Source organism: Rhipicephalus sanguineus, chromosome 3 (assembly GCF_013339695.2).
Source record: "Rhipicephalus sanguineus isolate Rsan-2018 chromosome 3, BIME_Rsan_1.4, whole genome shotgun sequence".
In the NCBI taxonomy this organism is placed as follows: Eukaryota; Metazoa; Arthropoda; class Arachnida; order Ixodida; family Ixodidae; genus Rhipicephalus; species Rhipicephalus sanguineus.
In genome coordinates this window covers 64,511,905-64,538,073 of record NC_051178.1, presented here as the reverse complement: position 1 = coordinate 64,538,073, position 26,169 = coordinate 64,511,905, and the positions used below count along the sequence as shown (strand labels likewise).

General features: G+C 43.4%; 2 protein-coding genes across 2 annotated transcripts in view; one reads left to right on the top strand and one right to left on the bottom strand.

Annotated features, from left to right (window-relative positions):
- LOC119386689 (peroxisomal carnitine O-octanoyltransferase-like) overlaps positions 1–2,336 on the bottom strand; it is an 89,908-nt gene extending 87,572 nt beyond the window's left edge. The window contains 2 exon segments of the mRNA XM_037653978.2: positions 1,221–1,371; positions 2,084–2,336. Of these exon segments, the coding sequence (XP_037509906.2) occupies positions 1,221–1,368 (148 nt within the window). The 5' untranslated portion in view covers positions 1,369–1,371; positions 2,084–2,336.
- Positions 2,337–2,700: 364 nt separating this feature from the next.
- On the top strand, positions 2,701–25,018 carry LOC119386687 (GTP-binding protein 10). Its single transcript, XM_037653977.2, has 8 exons — positions 2,701–2,829; positions 4,642–4,865; positions 7,738–7,829; positions 9,652–9,796; positions 13,096–13,169; positions 17,655–17,707; positions 21,439–21,624; positions 24,875–25,018. The coding sequence occupies exons 1-8, from the start codon at positions 2,791–2,793 to the stop codon at positions 25,001–25,003; spliced, it is 942 nt and encodes a 313-aa protein (XP_037509905.2). The 5' UTR covers positions 2,701–2,790; the 3' UTR covers positions 25,004–25,018.
- The last annotated feature ends 1,151 nt before the right edge of the window (positions 25,019–26,169 follow it).

The window sequence follows — 26,169 nt, the reverse complement described above, 5'->3', positions numbered from 1 at the left end:
AGTCGAGCGCGCCATAACCACTAGACCACCGTGGCGGGGTGAGGCTTGAAATGGCGAGCTGTGATAGGACAACAGATGGCTCTAAAACCAAGCTATCCAGGAGGGCACTTGAGTCTTTGCCTATGTAAAGCCCCTATACTTCGTATAGGGACTTGTGCCTATGGCTGATGTGACTTGTATGTATAACGACCGCAGGCTCCCCCCTCCGCTCTCCACATTACATGACGTCTATTCAGCACTGACACAGCCTGCAGCGACCGCATCCTTTATATTATGTTTCTATGAGCTCCTGCAGCCGCTGAAGCTGTCCTCCTCCACCGTGTAGATGGGGTGTCGAACTTGCGACCTCGCTAAAACGGAAACCCTGAAAGTGGTCTGCAGGCGCTTGCACGAGGAAGGCATTTCATTGCCTTTGTCTCGAAAACTGTTCTGCTACTTTTTTTTTTGTCGCGGCACTTTTCGCACCCTGCTTTTCCTTGCAATTCGTTCCTCAATCTTGCGGACGGCGGAGTCGTGGAGGGGAGGTAAAAAAAATAAATAAATAAAAGAGCAAGAAGAAAGGCACCCGGTCCCTGCCTTTTTGCAGGGTCAAAAAAACATCCTTCATGGTCGTAAACGTTGCACAACGGTAATAATCGTCGAGTGGTCACGACGAAACGTCGGCATGTTGCACGGTGGCACGCAAGAGCCGCTTCACAGCTCTCTCCTTCTTATGAATTAAAAAACACAAAAGGCTGAAGAAGCGGAATGAACATGCGCATGTCAGTGGTTTCTCAGCACTAGCCGTGAGAATAAAAAAATGACATAAAGTCAAATAAAGGATAAAATTAAACCATAATACATTCCCGATAACTGCGAAGTTTAAAATTCGTTAGAAAAAAATAAAAAATCCCGCAAACACTAAGCGGGGTGGGGTACTGAACGCAACTTTTGTACAGCTTTATTGCAGCGATTAACTGTTATAATAGACGAAGCGCGCAAGCAGCAGAGAGCTTGGAACACTACAGGGAGGTGAAAAAGGGAATGTACACATGTGCGGACATACATTTTCGTGGTCTATGTTCTAGACAGAATGACACTTAAAACAACTTATGAACAACGTTGTCTTGAAGACACTTGCACAGACACGAACACGGGCGTGATGGCTTCTCAACGCACACCCGTCTTTCTCGCGCTCTCTGACAGACATGAAACAAATCAAATGACTCGACTGAACTCACCGGAGTCGAGGTACTTGTCGATGGTGAGCCTCAGCGGCGGCACCGGCAGCGGTGGCAGCGTTTCGTCGTGGGCGAAAGTCGCTTCCGCCTCGCTCACGTACAGCCGGTCGCGCTCTCGGCGAGCTTCCTCGGCCTCAGCTCGCTCCATTTCCTGCGTGCACGAAGAACGAGAGAGGTTCTATATATGTGTGTATCTGTTTACGAACGGCGCCGCACCGCTGACACCTACTGCCCCTCTCTCGCCGGAGACGTTGCGAAAGCAGCGGAAATGTGTGACCCGAATAAAGGACCGCGCGGGGGTCCCGCGCCAGAGTAGTGCAGGTAAAATTACACAACGCAGGGACCTGCAACGTCGGTGCAAAAGCTACGTGCGTGCACGGGATGTCAGCTAGAGAGGAGCACCGGAAATTAACACCGCTTGTCCAAAGAGCGCGCCAACTAGAAGTCACTAGAGTCGGCAGAGTCGTCTGCACTAGTTGACAGTTGTCAATGCCATACAAGCACTCCGAAAGGGCGACGCGAACACGGTTCACATTTAGAACTACCACTGCGTCACAATGCGGAACCAACACATTTGAAACAATGTATTCGCGAACGAGTACGCCACAGACGCTAATGTTCGAGGAACGGATAAGCATTCGCGATGAAAGCGCGTAGTGGAAGCAACACAAAAGCTAACACGCATCATCACACGCGGCTCCTCCAGCCAAACGCGACTACGCCCCAAGGTAAATGAACGGCGCTAAAGTGCAATCACCTAAAAGCAGCGCGCCAGAAAAACGCGGGTCAAATGAAGCGGGCTACGATGAGCAGCTGAGTGTGCGACGCTCAGGCCGATAGCAACACCACGAAAGCGGAGTTACCTGAACTCTTTCGGAGGAGCCGAGCGAGAGACCTTTAACTGGGAGCTGCCGGAGGCTACGAGTTGCTCGACATAAATAGGCGATCAATCCGGTGGTCACACTTGGGCCGTTCGAGGCTGCGATACTTCATCAAGCTTTTGGCACAGGGCTACGTTCTGCCCATGACGACCTTACGTCGCCGACGAAGTCTTGCCTACCAAGCGCCGAGGCCACGCGAAGATCTTGTTTTCAAATCAACAGATGGCTTGCTAACTTTGACCGCACTTGTACTGACTTGGCTCGAAACGGCGTCGTGCCGCTGCTGCAGCTTTGTATGCGTCGTATAGCCTTTGAAAGTTATGTTCCTAAATACTACATTTATGCTTATAATAACTGCTAACAGTCATAAAAAAAGCAAAAGTTGACATCCTCGCAAAATATTTTTGATAGTAAACACGCAACAATAGGCATTGACTTCAAGCAATGGCAATCTCGAAGTCTTTGTTGCAAATCTCGCAGGCTAGTATTGCAAGCGCCACGAAAACCCCAAAATAACGTCACGGCCGCCATGTTTAAAAAAAAAATCAATAGCTGGTTTTGATCCGAGCCAAGCCGTGCCGAAGCCCGCAGCAGGACGCGAGTGTGCGGTAAATGCGGAGTGCGCGTGTGCGGTTTGTTGCGCGTTTGGGCGCTCCAACGGCGAAGTAAATCTCGTCAGCGCAGGAAAAATGGTTGTGCTTACAACTTTTTGCTTATATGCTGCAAAGGTACGGGCGCTCACCTTTTTTTTTTACACTGTCATTTTACCTAGCCGTGAATGTGGTTGATGCCGTTGTGGTTTCGCCTGCAGCCTATGCATGCAGATTTCGAGAACTGCTCTTTTCTTTCGGGTCGCATTTGCATTAGATCAAGGTTGTCTCATCGATCGTGTGGAATTATAAATTGTTATGGCAGAGATAATATCTGTCTACATGCGCTGCTGCGAGTAAACATGCCTCCACCAGAGCTACATTGAATTCAGCATGCAGAAACATTTTCCATTAGACTAAAGGTTGTTTGGGAAACCTATATCAAGTATCCACGTGTGAAGCTTAATCGTCGTCTGGAAACAAATCGCTGTTGCTTTTGTTGTTCACATTTCTAAAGTATCTACGTCAACAACCGCCTGAAAACTGGAACAGTCCATGAATATGACGAGCACAAGAAAGCGCGTAGTCAAGAGTTCAATGAAAGCTCGTATGTGAAATGTGAAAGATCCATTACAAGAAGTTTCCAAGGGTAATCTATGAGATCCCGTGCAAAGACTGCAATTTCTGCTACATTGGTGAAACGGGAAACTTCACGCGATGACTGAAAGAGTACCAACGAGATGTTCATAATAATCGGCATGTCTCCCAACACATTTGCGGAGCATGTGCACAAGCGTTGCCACCGCATCGCTTGGGAGAACGCCACAATCATCGCTAAGGAAAGCAACGTGACAACGAGATTGCTACTCGAATCTCTGCTGATAGATACGGCACCAGATACCGTTAACAGGACAGCCGGAAATATGCCCCACATTTATGGTCGTTCATTACGTCATATACCGTGTACATAACTGGACAACGGCGCTACGTTCGCTGCATTGTGAACAAGGAACCTGTGATTCCGAAACGTCAAAAACTGTTCCTTTTTTTACTTGCTCAGCAACCGCAATTTTCGTTATGTGCAACAAGAAAGCATCATGATAAACGCTTGTCCTCTGTCCCTTGTTTCCGTATATAGTGTCAACCCAACAGATTACTCATTTTTTAAGTTTTTTTGTTTAGTTTGAACCGGCTAGCCGCGCAAGTACAAGTTATACTAAACTCTCGTTAAGCGAAGGTTTATTAGTGCTGATCTCCTTGGACATCTACTATATAAACTGTACGCAGCTTTGGGAAGTAATTTGTTGCTAGTAACACATTACTGCTTACTAGTTACCTTTTCTGGTGACTTCTAAGTGTAACTCGAGCGATACTTCTTCAATCGAGCAGCTGTAACGTTGTTATTTTGTACACTGTAAGGGCAACATTATTCCACTACAGTTCCTAAAACGCATACGCTTGTGTCTAATAGATAATGAAATTTCAGCAATGAAAAATAAATTTTAAAAAATGACGTTTATAGACAATTCTTCACATCGCTCTTGGATTGGGCCTTGCATTATGTTCTTGACGCATGTAACTGGACCGGTTCCACACGACTTCTTAGCTGTCCATCAAATAAAATGTATTGTTTAAGTTTGTGAGATTTTAATTGCTGTTCTTACTGTAACAGAAAAATTATGACATTCATTCTTCGCTGAACAAAAATAACCAAAACACACACAACAAACTTTTTCCCGCTTTAGTTCGTCATGAACTTAACCTACTTTATAACATAGTTGCCATAACCACATTTTCAACAAATTACACTAAACTTAAACTGAGTAGTGGGTACATCTCTAAGTGTTCCTTTTTCTGGTAAGATGCCCATGACCAACTGTATGTATGCTTGGGGTAGTGTACCCCATTGGGGATTGCTTGTTTTTACGTATGCACATATTTGTGTTTCAGGAGTCGGCCAAGCGCCCACGGCTGCGTGATGTGAGGCGTTTCATGGATCGCCTGCGCCTGAACATCCACGGTGGCACAGGCGGCACGGGATACCCCCGCTACGGCGGCATCGGTGGCGTTGGTGGCAGCGTCTACTTGAAGGCCATCGACAAAATGGAGTTGAGGGACGTCGTCAAAGACTACCCCGACAAGCGCATCAAGGCAGGTCACGGACAGAACAGCAAGTTAGTTCGGCACTAAGTTGCAATTTCAACTGTTCCATCATCCTAACCTTCTTGACTCATTCATCCTTACACCTCGGTATATTTCGCGACATATTGACCACCGTCATAAGGTTTCCATTGACACCCAGTCTATTTATCTATCACTTTTGTCTCGTACATCATTAGTGTGGAACCAACTTACACAGGACGTTGTAACTATTATTGAAAACTATCTTTTTTGGCGAACTTTAGCTAGCATTTCATAACTACATAAAAAACTTACATTTATACATTCACCTATGTTATTTTATTTTCTGACTGTGCGCAGCTAACACTGCATAATTAGGAGTCTTTATTTGCACGTCGTTACTCCATCGCTGCATTTGTTTTCTTTTGCCTTCTTTATTGCTTTGTAACCACTCCTCGCTGTAATGCCATACAGTCCTGAGAGTAGCATGACTAAATAAATTATTGTATTGGTGTACGAGAATGTTAAGTTGATGTAAAGTGGGCAGCTTGAGACTTGAGAGCTTAGAACGGCAGAAAGCTGAGCTGGTTAGTAATTATTCATCATAGGAAAAGGTTGGGCATGCAAACACTGACACAAGACACGAGAACAAGGCAGTGATTGTTTTGTCTTAGCCTAACTGAGTGAATGACTGGCACAGATGCGGGTGAAAGAGTCAATGCAAACGGCAGTGGAGAATAAATATCAGTGATAGTGAAGACAGCATGAGGAGCAAAGAGAAGGAATAGAATATGATGAGAGGGCGAAGAGGAACGCAGAGTGCTGCACGAAATGTTCTCCTGGTAACACTTCTTTCTAAACGATAAGTGACACAGCCAGTGGAGGTGCTTCGTCTGCCACTGCTGCTAAACGAGCTGCCAGAGCAGAGGCTCGGCACTGCGAACACCAAAATCCTGCTGCTCACAATTTTCGCACGAGCGAGTATCATAGTCGTTGGTGATTTCTTTTTTTTGCTTAACACGGTGAACACTGCGTCCACCAATAAGCATTATAATGAAAGCTTGTAGCGTTTCCACTGGTGTAATGTCAAAGTACCAACCAGGGAACAGTTGCGAAGGTGAGAGTATTACAAGCAGCCATGAACCTTGTAATGTCACAGCAGATATGCAGTAGTTTATCAAGTATGTGGTTGGAAAGGCCAACATGTTCCAAAGGCAACATGCTACATGGTTCGTGTTTCATTTCATCGTTATAATGTGTACATTTACTTCATGCATTTACAGTATCATTCACCCATAGTATTAGCTTAGCGGCCAAGTTGCTAAGCTCGAGAACATGGGTGCAATTCCGGCCATGGCAGTGTCATTTTGATGGGGGTGAAATGCAAAGAACACTGATAAACTTAAGATTTCGATGTGAAGTAAAACACCTCTGGTGGTCAAATTTAATTTGGAGTTCCCCACCACAGTGGGCCTCATAATCATAGTGTGCTGTTGGCACGTAAACACCAGAATCTAATTTCTTTTACAGTTCAGTACATTGTAAAGAGAAGAACAAACTAGTACTTCAGGAATAGAAAGCATGCATATTGTTGCCAACGTGCAAAGAATAGGCATGTGCGAATATTCAAGCATTTCGAATATCTGAATGAATATTACAGTATTCGACAGGAATTTAAATTATTCGAAATTTCGAAGTATTAGAAATAAACGAATAGGCGTATATTAGACCGCATGTAGCCCCATGCAAAGGTGGTTTCACTACAGCCTAGGAGTGCTATGCCGTGAAAACACCTATCCAGGAAAAATCTGCAATGCGGCAAATCTCCGCTTCAAGGTTAAATGAACATATTACCTTCACACAGATTAATCATTTTTTTAAGTTTAAAAGCTTGTTATAGGGGCTTATGCGTCCTAGGTATAGTAAATTTTAAAACACAAGGTATTTTATCAGTTATCACTTGCATTCTACTCAAATTCAAATCCTGCTACTATTCCAAGTTGCTTCCACTTCACTTCGTGCCAAAATGAATGAAATTCGCACATGCCTTGTTCCAATTTAAAAAAAATATTGTTCACGTTAGTTGGATCATGACAAATATGCTCATTTTTATTTATAATATGTGATATATACTATTCAAACTATTCGATTTGAAATTATTTGACCAAATCACTATTCGCTTCGAATTTACTTTAAACCTGAAGTTTACTATTCGCACATCTCTAGCAAAGAATTTTCATAATTGCCTTCCAGGCAAATACCTTTACTAAAGTAAAAGAGATGCAGTTTGCAAAATTTTGTTTCAAATGGTTCCACAAGTGCAGAGAAAAATTATTCAGACAAAAATTTCATTTTTAAAGGGTAAAAAATTAGTCTCCACAAACGGCAACATTAGTTGCGAGCATGGTAAAAACGCGCCCGCTAAATGCGCATTCTGGCTTTCAGTCCTTTATATATTTTTGAGATGATTCCCAAAGACCAATAGCGTAACTTGGGTTCACACTACCTTGTATGAACAAAAAATAATAATAGTGAAACTTGAAGTAGTTGTGCCTGAACATCCTCATGCTGTGCGGGCTGCTCACTCTCGTTTCCTTGTACTTGCACACCATCCGTTAAATTTGACTTCTACTGCTCACTCTTGGAGTATTGGTAAAGAACACTCTGGGCGGCATGAGTTTTCAATAACACTGAGCAATTTGCTGTTGTGTAATTTGCTTTACAAGTCATGTCCACAAACATGGATGCACATAGCAAAGAAGGTAAATTGTGAGTGCCTGCAATAGTGAGCTGTGTGTGACAGAAAAAAAAGTTTATATTAAGTAGTTTCCTGCGGTATAACAGATGGTGCTGATATTGTTTTCAGTGGATTTGTACAACTTCGTTTTACATATTGCAATAACTGCAAACATTTCCCAATAACAGGTCAACACAAATCCTTGGCCAACCAGGAACTGACATCACCGTCAAAGTGCCTGTCGGAGTGTCTGTCTACAACGGCCAGAATCATTTGATTGGTATGTCTTTGCGCAGTTTGCTGCGTCAAGCTGCTTTTGCAAAGAAACCTACACATATTTTTATTTATCCTTCATCCATGTTCAAAATGAAACCATTTTTTCTGATACTTATTCTTGAGCAATTGTACTTTGAAACACCACCTTCGGTGTGCTTTTTTGTTTATACTTCTGCATATGGACCACTCGTTATAAGTAAGAGTCGCAGTAATAAGTTGTATTGTTCCTTTTACAATGCAGTTTTAATGGCAGAAACGTTGAAGCCTTGTACAGTTAGGAGGAGTATGATGTCAAAAGATAAAATAAAATCAACTTGCTGAGGTGAACATTATTATAAAAAATTATACCTTCGCAAATTTACACAGGCAATGCATTTATGAAATACAGCGAAGTTGTATCAGCAAGTTCTTACAGCCTTTGAAAATACTAAGAGTCTGTTTTGCCATTGCCCGAAATATCTCCAAGACTTTTGCAAACGCTTCAAAATATTTCATGAAATTCCTTTTCTATACCATCGAACTTTCAGATACTGCATTATATCAGACCTTAGTGCTTCTATATGTGGTCTCTGTTGTAACAGCATATGTTCCTGTATAGTGTGCCGGCTCTACCTGTGCTGGCGTGTAGCTGAGTGTTCTGGCAGCCCGGTAGGCCATACTGTTTGCTACTTTTCATGATAACTAATAACCTGTGCCACTTGTGTTCTACATAGGCATACATACACGTTAGAACCGCCGGCGGTCAACATTAATCGACGAGTCTCTCACCACAGCATGCCTCATAATTGTATATTGGTTTCGGCATGTAACAACTCATCATTTTTCACAGCCTAGTTTCAATGGGAGCAAAGCACACAACTAACTGCTGCTGCGGTTGCGGACAGGATAACTGACAGCTTGCCTAACTTAGACATGTCAAGGACAGGTATCTGAGAAGTTGGAAAAAAAATAGAGAACAGCTGTTCCTTCATTTTATCGGTCAGATGCTGCACAAGAATAGTGAAGAAGTTGTGAGGTTGATCAGAAGTAAGACTGGAGACACAACATTCAACTCATTAGTAGGCTGTACTTTGTTGTCTGACTCCTTCCTTCTTTTCACCTTCCTTCTTGGCCTCAACGCAAACTACCGATGTCCTTACAGTTGAAGCACGCAGTTGCTTTCCTGAATAGGACAGTAGAACCTCTCTAATACGTTTTTCATGGGCCACATAAAAAAAAAATGATGTGGTAGCCGGGAAACGTAGAATGCAAAAATGGGGTTAAAATCGGTAAAATTGCGACTAAATAATAAAACAGATGCATTGCACACAGCTCTACCTCACAATAATTTATTCATCAGTTTAAAGCCTTAAAGAAGTCCTTGGTGGAAGTCTGCGGTTTCTTTTGTACGTCTGCCTAAACCAGACTCTTTTCAAGCACTTGGATGGCTTTGTGGCAGGCCACATTTCCAAACTCATTGACGCACCTTTTCAGCATATCCACCACAGTGAAAGTATGCAATGCATCAGACAGGAACACTGTGGGAACGTTTGAAAAAGGGATTGCAGTGCATAAGTGTCTGTAGGTTCTCTGCTTGGACAGGACGCCAGAAAATATTATAGTACTATAAGCGGGAAAACATGCAAGTTAGGAACGTATAAGCGAGTTTCTACAATATAAAACGACTGTTGACCTCCATGGGACGTTAGTTCATCTGACAAGCCATCCATGTTTGCATATTCTTTGTGCTATTGCCTTTGGCACAATTGCACATGCATTTTTTTTTCATGTGTTCGTGTGCCCTTTCCACTGTGTTTATTCTATCATCAATCCTCCAACACATGCAGGGGACCTCATCAAGCCTAATGACAAGATCTTGGTGGTGCGAGGGGGCCAGGGGGGCAACCCCAGCAACCAGTACCACGGACAGAAGGGCGAGGTCGACAACATCACCCTCAGCCTGAAGCTCATTGCAGATGTGGGCTTCGTGGGGTGAGGAGACCTCCAACTCTATCTCAGAAATTTAACTCACTGAATAGTAGCATAATACCCATGTTGCACCAGAAGACCCAATGTTCATTTTTGTTGATTTGCATTTACATATATTTTTATTTATTTGTACGTACTATAGCCTCAACGAGGCTATTGCAGAAGTGGGAGGCAGTACAGAGAAGCTAAGAAAACGAGTATACAAAACATTTTTCTGCGGGTTAGCGAGAATTCTTGCAACGGTAATGAAAGGGTGTTACTGGTTGGGGAAATCCAACCATCAGTGGTTGAAGGGAGCTTGAGTCTAGCCTAGGTGGTGTTTACTGCTTGACATCTTGACCACTAACAACAGACGAGGACAGTTCCTTTCACTCACCTTGTCTGTTGTTAGCAGTCACGATGTCAAGGGTAAAGGGAAGAAACCGTATTTAAAGAGTACAGTACAGGCAAAAAAGAAATGTTGAAATGTTTAGGGCATGATGGGTCCTAGTAGATGGTAGTTTGAGAAATGTTAGGCAACTGTCCGGCAAAGAGAGGAGAGGCGAATTGATTAAAATGCATATAAATTTCAGATATTCAAGACGATTATGCATGACAAGAATTGTGAGACCTAGCCGGGGAAGGAAATTAGATGGCAAGAAAGCCCTTGTCATAGCTCCCGCAAACAACTGCCTTCCATTCCAGAGATTCTTGTTCTTTAGCACTGCGATGCCTGTATGGGTGCCATACAACACAATCATGTCCAAGGATAGCTCAAAGCAGGGGGTTTTATATTTTATAAGTTTAGTTCCTTGTGGAAAAAGGCGCAAGGTGCATTGTAAGTCTCCTAGTCTTTTAAAGGAGTCCTGAACCATCCCTTGGGCTTGACATTAAAAACGACTTGGGATTCATGTGACTCCTCCCAGAAATGTACAGTTAAAAAAGTCTTTCAAAAAGGATTAGTAGTGAAGATATCGTGAATGCCATATTTCCTATTTGCATGTGTGCACATGCATGTGCACATGCTTGTGATACGTGAACGTTTCTTTTTGTTCATAGAAAACATCTGCAACCTAACGTGCTCCCAATGGGTTGACAGTTGATTTCAGGTTTTGGTTCGGACCTTACTGTTGAATTTGCATCTATAAGTGCAATGTCGGGACCTTGATGGGAAGTATATTGTCCAAACTTCAGTATGTACTAACGATCTTGTACATGCTCTGTAAAGAAAAATGTAGGGGTGTGCGAATATTCGAAATTTCGAATATTTTTCGAATAGTGTTTGCTATTCGATTCGATTCGCACTGAAATTTTACTATTCGAACTTCCCAAAGACAAATGCAGTCAACGTCCGGTTGAAAGTGACCCCTTCAGATTTTCAATATGCTTCACCTCATTACACTCTCGTATTGCGGCAAAGCTGCCTTTCAAGCTCCATTACGGTCGAACTTAGCCAAGAGGCAAAGTCCGGTTGGAAGTGGTCCCTAGATTTTCAATATGCTTCACCTCATCACACCCCCGTATTGCGGCAAAGCTGCCTTTCAAGCTCCGTTACGGTCGAACTTGGGCAAGACAGTCAACGTCTGATTGGAAGTGGTCCCTAGATTTTCAATATGCTTCACCTCCTCACACCCCCGTATTGCGGCAAAGCTGCCTTTCAAGGTCCGTTACGGTTGAACTTTGTCAAGAGACAGTCAACGTCCGTTTGGAAGTGGTCCCTAGATTTTTAATATGCTTCACCTCATCACACCCCCGTATTGCGGCAAAGCTGCCTTTCAAGGTCCGTTACGGTTGAACTTAGTCAAGAGACAGTCAACGTCCGTTTGGAAGTGGTCCCTAGATTTTTAATATGCTTCACCTCATCACACCCCCGTATTGCGGCAAAGCTGCCTTTCAAGCTTCGTTACGGTCGCTAATGTTAACTCAAGAAAACGCTGGTTCCAATATGGAGATGAAAGATGTGGCAGAGTTGGGGGCTCAATTAATGTTGTTTTGGACCTGAAATTTGGGCAGGAAGTCCGAAAAATCGGACGCCGAAGCTTTTTAGCATCCAAAATTTCAGATGTTCTTATCAGAGCCGTATATTCCCTTTGGGAGAGTTCGGCGCTCTTTTGATCTCGCCGCCAGTCTGGCAACAGCGCGCTTCCGCGCCGCCGACGCCATTTCGTGCCGAGGTTTCTCGTGATGCTGTACCCGTGACGTCGCTGTCGGCATTTATGCTTCCCCTATGACCGACCTGGTGTGTCTTTGCTGCTGATCGTGCACGTGTCGGCTGCGTGAAACATCGTGGACCTGCACGGACGTCGCAATGGGGGCTTGCAGCGCGGTCGCTGAAGAAAGGGTTCGCCAGAGACGGAGCGTTGCGGGCGCACGCCAACGCGAGCTTACAGTGCCGCGGCACAAAATGGCGGACAGCGCCGCGCCGCCGCTAAATTTGGATGGTTGTTGGCTCCGCCCCTCCGCCGAACTCTCCGAAGGAATATACGGCTCTGGTTCTTATATATCGACGTCTACGAGGCAGATTTGGAACTCCGGACTTGAAAGGAGCACACCCTTGTCTGCCACATCAGTTGGCCTTCCACAGAAGTTGAAAAGAAGGAGAGGCTGAGGAAATGGCATCTCTGCCTATCACGTGTAAAGTGTTGTCGGTAACACTTTGGTTGCACCAAATCATGTACATAAATACAATTCGGCCTCTACATTGCCTCATTCTTGATAAGAAAGACAACTATGAAATATGACCCCACCAGCGCTTCATCAACCCAGTGAAAAAAAACACTTTCATGTTGCTATCTCACAAGAACATACTTAGGGATTCTCTGCAACTTTTTCTGTAATTTCACTTCGAATTATTCGAAAAATGTTTGAGAAATATTCAAAAATTATTCGAAATTATTCGATTCGCACTCAACCTTTATTATTCGAATTCGCTTCGCACCCAAAATTTTGCTATTCGCACAGCTCTAGAAAAATGTCTTTCAACCCTCCACTTGAATCTAATCCTCGTGTTCCACAAGGTGTGGTTCGCTGGTTTTGTCACATGAAGAACCCACTTCCAACGTGGCGCACACATCGATAGATCTGCGATGTTATAGTCCAGTTCTGCACGCAAGCTCTGTATGGTTTCAGGTCACTCATGGCCTGCAAAAGTAATCTAAACAAGGGAGGATCAAAGGCTTCAATTCCGAAAAGGCAGTGCAGCCAAGGATGAGATCGAAGGAGGGTAACTTATTAATAGAACTGAGCTTGTTTTTCTGTTTATCAACACTAGTGGTTACACAAACTGTTCTGTAAAGTGTGTCGTTATTATCATATTTCTGCAGTTTTCCTAATGCTGGCAAGTCAACACTCCTGAGGGCACTGTCAAGAGCAGCACCCAAGGTTGCCAACTACCCTTGTATGTATGTCAACTATGGTTTCTGTCGCACCTGTTGTATATTACCATGCCTGGGATAACCTTTCGAAAATTGTTATTATGAATCAAACTCATGATTCAGTACATGCAGGCAGTTTTACTTGCAGTAAAATTCCGAGCAAACGCCCCCACCCGAGCAAGCGCCCCCTCCGATTTCACTTCTAATTTCAATTTCCCACCGGGAAAGCACCCTCCCACCCCTTCTACTTCTCCCACCCCGCACACCAATCTTGCAACACTGGCCTGCTTGAATCCGATTCAGTGCTGCTTAGCAGGCCAATTTCGAAGTGCTTGCAGCTGAAATTTGTCATAAAAAATCAAATTAAAAAATCCCCTCACATAATGATCACACCCCGAATGGGACAAGACACCCACGACGACTGTTAGGGTCCTGCCAGCAAGAGCATGGCCTTTGAGATCTGTATTCCAAGATGGTACCTAGGATGACGTAGTCAGCAAAAGTAAGGCCTTCAAGGTCTGTTTCTTTTGTTTAAAGCTGTTGTGCTGACTCATCATTGGAGGTGCTTCTATGCCATGCTTCCCGTGGTGTGATCGCGGTTTCTTTGTATTTCTTGTGTTTGTGAGCTGTCGTAATGCGCCGTGCCACAAACGAGAGTGAGAAGACTTCTGGGGAAGGCTATGTACACTCCATTTTTGTCTGGCAATAAATGCTGCCGTCATCTTGAACTTTGGTGCCATTCTGGGAAAGTGCACCCCACTACTTTGCCAGTAATTTCGACTTGCGCAAGGGGGGTCGCTTGGTCAGAATTTTATGGTATATGTCATGTTATGTGATGTCGCTTCATCCATCCAACCGACGACTTTGTGCTTGGAAATGCTTTAGACGTTAGCTGGTTTCCCCATACAGACCTGCGGTTCTGGAGCCAGTGTCTGCACTTTGTAACTTGAAAGCATTGGATACTGCCTTGCACTAGCGGTGAATCATATGTAATGTTATTGTACTAGGTAGATGTTCTGAGCAAATCGGAATTTGTCTGCAACCTCTCCATCCATGATGGAGGGTAGTAGCTTCCTCTGATATCTTGAAAATTATTGATTTCTTCCTATCTATCAAAGCACACCACTTAGGCCACTACTGTCAACACAGTAATTAGCAGATGCACAGCATGGACTACCAGCCAGCATGGCTGGTGAGTCACTTACAGCTAAACGTCGATACATATAATAATGTCGGTGAAATTGGTGATGTACTACATTATAATGAAACATCATTGGACTGAAATTTGATCTTTCATGCAAAGTATGTAGTCGATGAATTCTTATTTAGATAAAAGGCGCTGCAAAAATGTAGCAATGATAGGGCAGTACAAGAAGAAACTAACTTTACTAACTTGAGAAAAAATAAATTTTTGGGGCCTTAGATCTGGCAGCCACATCTTAATGCAGTGAAGTATTTATTAGGGGTGTGCGAATACTGAAATTTTATTTCGAATCCAATTCGGATCGAATAGTGCCAAATGGTGGTCAAAAATATCAAATATCGAATACAAAGATTTTATTGAAAATTGAAAGAAGCAACACAGAAATGAAATGTACTCATGTCCTCGAGTCCACGACGTGGTGAGTGACTGCTACTGGAAGACTATAAATTGTCATGTAGAAACTTGAGCTGTTCAACATGGCCTGTCTTCAGGCTCTCTTGCCATAGCGTTGTGGTGTTTCCTGCACTTGAAAACGGTTGCAGGACCCGGAACTATCTTATTTACACGAAACATGTACACTCAAACCTCAATATAACGAAGTTACATCCTACACGAAAATAACTTAGCTATATCCAAAAATTCGTTATGAATGTACAGTAGAACTCCGCTACAACGAACTCCGCTTCAACGAAATTTCTGGTACAACGAAAAATTCTCAGTTCCTCATCAACAGTCCATAGGAGTCAATGCATAAATATTCTTGCCACAACGAACACTTTTTCTGCTGCCGTTCCGCTTCAATGAAATTTGACGATGCCATTCCGGACTCAAAAATTTAATTTACCGTGCAATAAACTCAATCTCAGACATTTAGGTGCATTTTAGAACATAAAAATACGAATTCAAAGTCTAAATCGCGTGTTGGCACCACCAGAAACCGCCGCTGTTGACTGAGCATGGGGGCCATCATTGCTTGCTAGCAACGGCGATCAGACTGCCCTGCTTTCACAACTGGCTTGAGTTACTTCTTAGTCGCAGACAATCCGAAGCCAAAGCTCAGTTGTCCACACTGGGGTGCAGTCGCGGAACGATTCCTTCTCCGATGCCTTTCCAATGCTTTTCGTGCTTTTTGCACTTTGCTAGTTGTCAGAGCGACAATACATCCACGTTATCAGCGCGAGCAGCCCTGGGGTGCAATTGTGGAACCATGCTTTTTCCAATGCCAATGCTTTTCGTGCTTTTTGCGCTTGGCCAGTGCGACCGGCGGTCGGAGCAACAATTCGTCCGCGTTATCAACAGGATCAGCCAGTTGCTAGGGGTGGATAAGAATAGCATAGAATAAGGCGTAAGTCATCGCTCTGCGATAGCAAGCCTGCATCTCGCCGTTGTCGGTGAATAGCTAGTGTTAGCGTATTAGTGCAACTGTGCAGTTCGTATTGCGCGCCCGTGCCTCTGTTTGGTTCGTTCGCGGAAGCCGTTGTTTCTGCGTGCTTTTCAACGTGGCATCACTATGCATATATGAGAATCACGTCGTGACGCTGCTAGGGACGTAAAGGAAGCAGCAGACACTTTTTAAATTTTGGAAATAAAAGTTTATCTGTTCTACTAGCTCAGGTCAGCCATATTTTTTTTCGATTTCACTACAACAAAATGTTCGCTTCAACGAACATTTCTCCGAGCACCGTCAGTTTCGTTGTAGCGGGGTTTGACTGTATATTCTTAACACTCTATGTATTGCAAGACTATTCTTCATGTACTTCGTTATAACCGATATTTCGTTATATCTGTGTTCGTTATGTCGAGTTTTCAGTGTAATTAAGATAGGTGGTGACAGCTCTATTACGTGTTTGTTCAGGAGGGGTTGTTTTTCCGTCTTTTATAGGCATGCAGACATGTTGATAGAAGAGCCACCATTCCAGACTGCAGTGGCACTAATTAACCTCCTAACATCTAACAGAAGGGGGCATGTTTTTGTTTTTTTATTGTTGCACATTACGGTTCATCTGACAACGGTAATGTTGGGCTTCGTCGTCATCAGCGCTCTGGGGCCAAAAATCATCGGGTGCCCTGTTCACAGCAGCGTTTTAACTGCGCGTTGGAACGATGGGAGTTTCTGAATGAGTGGTGCGGTGCGGCAGTGCTGACTGCACAGCGTGAACAAATTTTTGCATCTGAAGCCAGTCACGGATAGTTTTGCGGGCCAAAGTCGAGACATTTTACGGGGCTTGCGCCACACACAATCCAACTGTGCAAGCAGTCTGTGCCTTCGTTTTGCAAACTAAGTTGTGAAGGGCTTGACAATTTTCTTATGTGTTTTTTTACATGCTGAAATGACATGATCTCCTTTAAAATAAACATGCGCTCACTTTTGAACCAGGATATCGGTGAAAGTTTTAACAAAAGGCCTACTGTAATGACATTAGCGTTAGTTTTAGCCACCCCACCCTAACCAAGTTGCACCGTTGGCCTTTGTCGTGTTTTAGATATTTGTCCTGCCCCGCCACGGTGGTCTAGTGGTTATGGCGCTCGACTGCTGACCCGAAGGTCGTGGGATTGAATCCCGGCCGCGGCGGCTGCATTTTCGATGGAGGCGAAAATGTTTGAGGCCCGTGTACTTAGATTTAGGTGCACATTAAAGAACCCCAGGTGCTCGAAATTTCCGGAGCCCTCCACTACGGCGTCTCTCATAATCATATCGTGGTTTAGGGACGTTAAACCCCAGATATTATTATTATTATTATTAGATATTTGTCCTGTGGAATTATTCAAAACTTTAAATACTAGCTATTCAAAAGTCGAATCAAAATACTCTTATCGTACTATTCAATCTGAATTCCAAACTCGAATATTCGCACACCCCTAGTGTTTATGACAAACACTTCTTCATAAAAAATTTACATTATAGACAGTGCCATTGTTGTGACACTCACTTTCACATTTGCAGCACTGTTGGGCATTATGTCAGGCTACAACTTGGATATGGACAATAAAGATATAATGACTTGTATTCCACAATGACAGTCTTTTTACCCATACACTTTCCGGGCTTTGGTATAAGGAGACCAGTTTTTATTTGTGTCTGATTTATGCTTATGAATATATACTCTAGTGCAGTTATTAGAGCAAACAAATTTTTGTATATAAATGCTTGTAAGCCATTAGATGTAGAAAAGGGTTGATTGCACTGCTGAAAGAGATGTGTCACAGCATGAAACAGTGGAAGCATTATGTGTTATTTATGAATGACACTTTTGTGCTCAAGATAAGCAGCATGATGCTTAAATGCTTCCTTCTTATGTTTTAGTTACTACCATCAGCCCAAACATTGGAATCATGGAATATGCTGACCACCGGCAGGTAAGTTACTGTCAGTTCATGCGGTGCCATGCATTTGAGTAGTTCATATTTATTTATTTATTTATTTATTTATTTGTTTATTTATTTATTTACAGATCGATTTATTATGGGGAGGGGGTGCAGTAGGAGGTAACCCAGTAGCTACAGTGTTGCACTGCTGAGCTTTAAGTCACGTGTTAGGTCATGGACGCAGTGGCCGAATTTCGTTACGGTCAGAATGTGAAAGCTTCCGTATTTTATGCATTTGGCACATGCTAAAGTACCCCACATGTTCACGAGTTATCTGGAAGGAAGGAAAAAACAAGCAGAAGGATAGGGAGGTTGCCACTTTTTAGACCGGCTGGCTACCCTGTGTTGGGTGAAGGGGGTGAGGGGAATAAAAGATAATAGAAGAGAGATGTTACAAAAAAGAAGAAGAAGAAAAAGAAAGAAAGAAAAAAGGAAAGGAGAACATGAGACTGCTTAAAGTCTGTCTCTTAGAACAGGTATCTGGAGTGTCCCATCACGGTTTGCCTCGTATAATGAAATCATCCGCAGCAGCTGCATTTTCGATGGAGGCGAAAATGTCTGAGGCCCGTGTACCTAGATTTAGGTGCACGTTAAAGAACCCCAGGTGGTCGAAATTTCCGGAGCCCTCTACTACGGCGTCTCTCATAATCATATCGTGGTTTTGGGACGTTAAACCCTAGATATTATTATTATTATTATAATCATCATAATGAAATCATGGTTTTCGCACATGAAACCTCACAATCAACTTTTCTAACTATCCTCACGTGTTTTTTTATATATCTTTGCTCATATCAATTGCTTTATCCAAACAAAGCTTCAGAATCATGCACTTCACTGAAATGCTGACATGCTAGAGCACGGAAATATTTTGTTGATACCGTTGTGCATATTATGGAGCCAGAATGCAGGCTCAATTTCTGTTTATGTATACACTGAACATTTTTTGCGTGGTCTGTAAGTGGAACTTAGAGCCGTTATTCTGAACTATTAATCTATATTCTTGCAAGAAAAAAAATAATAAAATAAGCTTTAAGCCATCTTGCATTGCTGCAAGAATGTTTTTTTGTGTGTGCGTGTGTGTGTGTTTGGAAGCCAGTGCTTTTGACCAATTCAATATTGCTTTACTTTGCATATATCTAGTCCTTTCTCAGACAATGTAAATGTGATGGCTGTCACATTTCCTTTTTCAGTGAAAGTATATTTGCAAGGTGATCTTTCCTACTTATAAACACTTCCACTGAAATATGTCTTTTTTGAAAGCTTATAGGAATAATCAGTATTTTGGTTTGACGATTGATTGATGCAAATAGTTTAAACAGTCGCTGCATTTCCAAAAATTTGCTAGAATCCTTAAAGTGACACTAAAGACAAAAACGATTTTTCTCATATTAGTAAATTACTTTTTCACAATTCTAAAATCACCACGCTTGCCGTGAGAAGATGCTTGGTAACCGAAAAAACGCGCCGAAAGAAAACGTGGGTGGCAAGCGCCACTTTGAAGTTCCTGTACCAAATGCCGCGACATAGATTTTGGTGGTGTCTGCTATGTGCTACGTATTCCCTAATTGGCAAAAATGAAGTGCAGTGTCCTCTGAGGGGGCCATAGACCTAACAAACCAGGTTTCAGGAAATTTTGTTGAGCAAAACAACGAAAAATATGCCTTGAAATCCGTGATCTCAAGCGCAGAGATTTCGGTGCAATATTTTAAAAATGAGACATTGACCTTGATTTTCTCCTCTAATTAATAGATTTATGATGGTTAAATTAACGACATTATGGTTCTCAGAGAACAATTTATCAATCTAAACCCATTCGGTGTTTCACTTTAGTGTCCCTTTAATGCAGCAGGCCAGACATCGACATTTAAAAAACAAACAAACAAGGAAGCGATAACAATGAAAAGTGTTCCATCTGTGGTATACCTTTTTAATTTTCAGCGTTCTTACAATGTGAGTGTTACAATGAATTTGTTTATGAACCTTTGCTCAGGTGCTGCAGCTCATGTTTCTTTTTCAAGCGTAGCTTGTATTGACTGACTTGTGAAGCTGGTGATGGTGTGTGTTCCGAAGAAACCCTCCTCACCCACAGCTGCCGAGTGGTAGAGAAATAATAAGTAAAGCTAAATAAACTTTCCTTCCACTGCTGTGACTTGAACCCATTGAACCCGGGTCCCGCCCCTCCCCCTCCCTCGGTCAGAGAGAGTGCCTTGACCACTAGGCCACATGCCCATGCTTGCCCAACATAAATTGAACTGAAGCATATGAATGCATTCTACCGACGATGCAAAAAACAATCGGGAAGCAGTACACTTGCTATGGGCGCTTCATTGAAATATTTCGTGTTGGTGCTCTAGAAGCGATCTGCTGGACAACACGTAAGGTCGATATCAGGGATATCACATTTCAGGAAAATTTCAACTTTGAGAAAATTGAATTCCTAACCCACGTTTCCATGATCGTGTGATGGCCTTTTCGTTGAGCCGTTCAGAGGCTGATGAACACGGGAAGTTTCGTGAAAAATGCCATGCTGATTCAGCCCGAAAACAACGTTCCGGGGATGGCCGCTACCTACAATAAAATTGAACGCTTACGTTAGGACGGAGCATCACGTGATGCAAAGGAAATGCAGTTGGTCAGGCACGCCCACACCAAGCTTCGTTTGCCCTCATTTCTCCGATAGGGAAAGGGCCCCTCAATTTTTTAAAGTTCTGCAAATCTTGAGACTGTGAAAAGCACCTTGCATTCTCCCATCATGCTACCTCAATGAATTCCACGGGTCATCACAACGCCACAACCTACGCTGCACAGTGCTTGCACTTTTGGCTGTCACATAGCAGTCTAGCTACGTGTTCTGTTCCTATACATAAGCTTCAGCTATTTCATTGTGTAGATGCACAGAGGAAATTCATACATAGTACTCCTCACACACCTGTTTCTTTATTTCCTTGTGACTAGGCTTCACTAAAACAAAACTGCTACATACATTACCACCGCTCGGCACAGGCCATGCCAGAATGTGCAGGAACCTTCTTGACTGTGTTAGAATATTCTGATAAGATTGCTTGCACTGCGCAGGTAGTTAAGTTTATTCTAGAACTATCTACCATGAGCACCAACGATAACACTGGAATATTCGATCACACATGTATAAAAAATGACGTGTTTCACTGATGATCAGATTATCAACACCCAATGACCATGCTCGCCATTATCTTGTACTGCACGTGTTTTTCTTGCTGGGCACAAATTCTCCCTAGCTCAATCTTTACCAGTTTGATGGCCTTTTTCCTTTGCCATCACAACCAGGATGACAATATGCTCACTGTAATTTTCAGCCCTTTGTTACCACTAGTGAAGGCAAATTTCAGGATTTAAAGAACAAAAGTTTTGGATACATAGAAAGCATATGGGTGCTTTCCAAGACTTCTAATTTGGGGGAAAAAATTTCACAAGTTCTCATTCCACTCTGTCGATTTTTCAGACAGCTAGCCACCAATCACTCAGCCACTTGCATAATCAAAGACATTTGGAATGTGTGCTGTAGATTGCTGGCGAACTGCTTACCGTGTGTTAAATCTTATCAACGATAGTGATGAAATTGACACATTTGGAAGCAACCACTATGGTCAGAGCAGGTCACAATTGGGTAATGTTCCCATTTCTTTCTTATTCGTACAAGCGCATGTGCTTATACATATTGTGTCATGACTCTGTGGCAGATCTCCCTTGCTGACTTGCCAGGGCTCATCGAAGGTGCTCATCGCAACTTTGGTTTGGGCCACAAGTTCCTCAAGCACGTCGAGCGGACAAGCATGCTGCTTTTTATTGTTGACATCAACGGCTTCCGCCTCAACAATGCATCGTTGCACCGGAGTGCATACGAGACGGTCATGTCCTTGAACAAGGTCAGAAGTTTTCCTGCTTGGCTGCAATCCCTCATGTTCCCATTTCTTTCTAGTTCGTCTTCCTGTTACAGTTATTTCTTCTTAAAGGTCACAGTGAGAGCCCTGATGTAATAAAGTCAGTTAAAATTGGCAACTTGCTTCGTTATATTTAAACTTTGTTATACTGGAATTCAACTTTGGAAAGTACTATATAGACCAGATTTTTCTTAGCCTCGTAGCGCGAGTGTCAGCCGCACCGCTACTCTCCACACCAGGCGCCGCCTGCTGGTGTAGACGACAGCAGGGGGCCGCTGATGGCAGGGAGGTAATAGCCGTGCTTGCTGTCGCGTGTTCGCTTGTGTCAGTGCTTTCAGAGCTGTTACAAAGTAGCGGTCTCAGCTGCTTGCTTGCCATGTACTCGAAATTGCAGTGCAATGTATAAAAATTCGTCTGGGTAGCACTGCGCTGTCGTTGGGTGTCCGAGCAACGAGCGAAAAAAGAAGCGGCTGATGCAACAGACCTGTGACGTTCACAGGACACGAGCGGCTTGTGTTTGCGCAGCGTGTATTCTAGACGTTTTCAAGGCCCTTGATTTCGATAAGTAATAAGTGAGCTGGTTCTCTTGCTCAGGAGGCCATATTTTCTACCTATTCAAATGGCTGCACTGCAAGTGCATGGGTTAAAACAGGACCACCTGCTGGATGAAAAAATACAGTAATAATCTGAATTACTAGAACGGCAACGACAAATCTTGAAATGAGAAAGACAGTATCCATGCACCTCACCAGATATTTTCTCAAACTACGAAGCCAATTAACAAATGTTTCCCAATTTTGCCTGAATACTTACAGGCGCCACCGCAGCTGCCAAGTAGAAACAAGCCTCAGTTATTAACATGCACGGAAATTTCAACACGCGGGTTTTAAGCTTGCTTCCAAAATCTAAAATGTGGCCACCTTGGCTATAAGTTTGTTCAAAAAGGCACAGGTAAACCTCGATGTAACGAACTGTTTCACTTTTTACGACTTCATGTCCATAGAACATATGTATTTTGAACCTCACAGCCACAAGGTATGTCTACCTGTGGTTTCGTAACAACGAAGTTTTACTGTGACAGCAAAGAAAGGCCGAGGCGATAAATCTTGATCCGGCTCAATCGTGATCAAAGTGCCCATGTGACAGGGATCTTGTCATTGCAGGGGGCGATCATTCAATTGCAGTTAAGTATATCCTCACCGAGGCATGTCGCGATAGAAAGTGCATGCAGTGTGTGCCACTCGGTCAGGATCGAGCTTAATCAATATCGGACTCAAACGTAGCCTTCGTCGGTTTTGATCGTGATTCAAAGCACCTGTGCGACGGGGTGTTTTTGCAGACTCCCCTTTAAGAACACAGAGGTTGGACGCCAGCATGCACGCTGCGTCTAGCTTTGTTACAAGAGGCTTCAGACAGGACTCCAGGCCATGCTTTCACAGTCATCTCGCTTAGAAACCGCACGTAATCTCAGCTATGGCATTCTGCGTTAAAAACTGAAATAATCGCCTATTTAAGTTCATACCGTTGCATTTTGTGAGAGAGCACAAAACAGCCATCGTGCAGCACAAAGTTGGACGGTAGCGCGACACGAAAATATCTGTCGCTACTGCCTTTCAGAAAAAAAAAAATTTCACCGTCTCCCACTAAAGGGAACCATGTGGGAATGCGAAGGAGCGCATTGGTCGACTTAAAGTTCCACTCATCATGGGCACCTTGCCCGATGTTAACGCGTCCTTGCATGTGGAGCACACCATGAATGCACTGTAGTTGCTGTTGCTGTTACTCGTCCCGAACTCTTGTTGGAGCACGCCACGCGGGTTCATCGCGCGTCTGCAGAATCTCGTTCCCCGACGCCATCACGTGATTGCTGAGAGAGTGTAAGAGGGAGAGGCCACAGCGTCTTACCCAGCCCCTTACATAGGCTCGAACGTGCTAGCGCATGCCAGCACACTGTGGTTTTGTCTGTGTTACACCAAGCTAGGACAGCATACGGCAGCCCGGGCCCCTAATGTGCTCTGCATGTATCATCATCAAGGCGGTCGAAGAACAAGACAAAGAAGACTTCTCCTTGGTGCGAGTGCAGCGCTCAATATGTTTCAGATGGCTATGGTAGGTTTCAGAAAGTGGACGGTCACCAATGGAACTACGGACAAAGCCCAGTGCAAAAGCTGCTTCGCATCTAAAAAGAAGATACAGCTTACTAGGTTTCACCTGGCCGTTAGCATACGCAAATGCGCAAGTTTAAAACGTTTCTTGATATGATACAGTTCTAAAAAAAAAAAGAATGGACAACTGCACGGTGTTGCAACTATTCAAACCTTCGTGACTGATGTTGCTGAACTGTTCTCGCGATGTTTGGCAAGCTCCCTAGCACAATTCCGGTGTTCGAAAATGTAGTCGCATGAAAGAAGATGCACGTTCCGACATTCCGAGAAGACTTGGCGGCTGCAGTGCGTGCGAATCTGCCATCGCCCGCTACTGAGAGCCACAAACGTGGTGCACCGTGCTGTGTGCCAGTGCGTTTCAGCAGCCCCCAAGGAAATGCTCGCACCGCGGCACCTTGGTCGGCCAAACATGGCGGCCGCCTACGAGCGCTGGAAATTCTGGTCTATAGTTGCCCACAGACTTGGGCTGCACGCAAAGTTTTTTAATCAGTGCTGTCCTTCCTACTATTACTATGAATACTAAGTAATAAATTTAACTAAACAGGCTGTAATGGTAGAAATTCTGCATTATGAATTTTTATAACAGTCGTGCATTTATGAATGAAACTGACTGTCGTGTGCTTGCGCTCAGCCCCGCCCACCTAATAGGAATGAAATGCAGCACTGTAGTTATGGTGCCATTCTCTTCTTTGCAATGAAGCAAGTTCAATGTGGATGGAAAAGAGTTACATTGCACTGGTAATATCTGTACTTGGAATAGGTCATTCTTAAATATTATTTAAATTTATTTAGTCCACATATTTCTAGGAGGCCCTTACTTGTAACAAAGAGCTTCTGCGAATTCAAGAAAAACTGGTTCGGGGCCCTTTAAATTTGTTAATCTTTTTCTTTTCTCGTGCATGATTGTACTCCTTATGACAAGAACTACGTAGATAGGACTTGTGGTACGGTTACACTAAGTATGTGCAGCGAACAGCATGCTTATTTTGGGCCCAGTCTCACTCGGTCGAGATGTGTGCGTGGGGTGCTTCTCACGTCTTTTTCGTGCTGCGGTTTCTTAATGCTTTCAGGAACTAGAACTGTACAAAGAAGATCTCCTCTCTAAGCCAGCCATTTTGGCTGTGAACAAGATGGACACCGAGGGGGCTATGGACAAGTACGAAGAGCTTTTGGAGCAGCTTAGAAAAGCAAGACAGTGAGTTGTTTGTTTGTTTACAAATAGTAGCTTTGTTTGGGGGGAGTGGTTACTTTTTCACTAGTTTTCACGATTGTCTGCAGTCAGGATTTCTCTCCTCATTAGAAAAGTCACTTGCTTTTCTGTAATCAAGTTGCAAGACACAGTTTTCATTAAGCACCAGCTCATTCTCTGAGATTCGTTTGCTGTTGTAGATTAGAGCTTTGTGACATACTATGAAGGTTGAAAAGCAGTGGTCGGATGGACTGCACTGTGCCATGTCTCTCCGACGCATAGGCTCGAAAGCTGTCACATGTTTATTGGCAAAATTCAACTTGTGTTTCTTGTGAAGATTCTTTGTTTTACCTTGCCGATTCACTATGACTTTGCTTAGATTGATTGTCTCATTGCTAGGGATCTGCGTGATGTTAAAACAAACGGTCGAAGGAATACTCTTGTCTCCAAGGGGCAAACGAGTAGAGAAAAAACATGCAGGTTTGCGTCGATCTGTGGTCTTGCTGTCATCGCCATTAAACCGTTGTTATCTCCCTTTTGTCACAAAGTCATTCCAGCTACCAAAATTAGAGCTGTGCGAATAGCAAAATTTTGGGTGCGAAGCGAATTCGAATAATAAAGATTGAGTGCGAATCGAATCGAATAATTTCGAATAATTTTCGAATATTTCTCAAACATTTTTCGAATAATTCGAGGTGAAATTACAGAAAAAGTTGCAGAGAATCTCTAAGTATGTTCTTGTGAGATAGGAACATGAAAGTGTTTCTTTTCGCTAGGTTGATGGAGCACTGATGGGGGCATATTTCATAGTTGTCTTTCTTATCAAGAATGAGGCAATGTAGAGGCCGAATTGTATTTATGTACATGATTTGGTGCAACCAAAGTGTTGCCAACAACACCTTACACGTGATGGGCAGAGATGCCATTTCCTCAGCCTCTCCTCCTCTTTCAACTGCTGTGGAAGCCCAACTGATGTGGTGGACAAGGGTGTGCTTCCTTCAAGTCCGGAGTTCCAAATCTGCCTCGTAGACGTCGATATATAAGAACATCTGAAATTTTGGATGCTAAAAAGCTTCGGCGTCCGATTTTTGGGACTTCCTGCCCAAATTTCAGGTCCAAAACAGCCTTAATTCAGCCCCCAACTCTGCCAAATCTTTCATCTCCATATTGGAACCA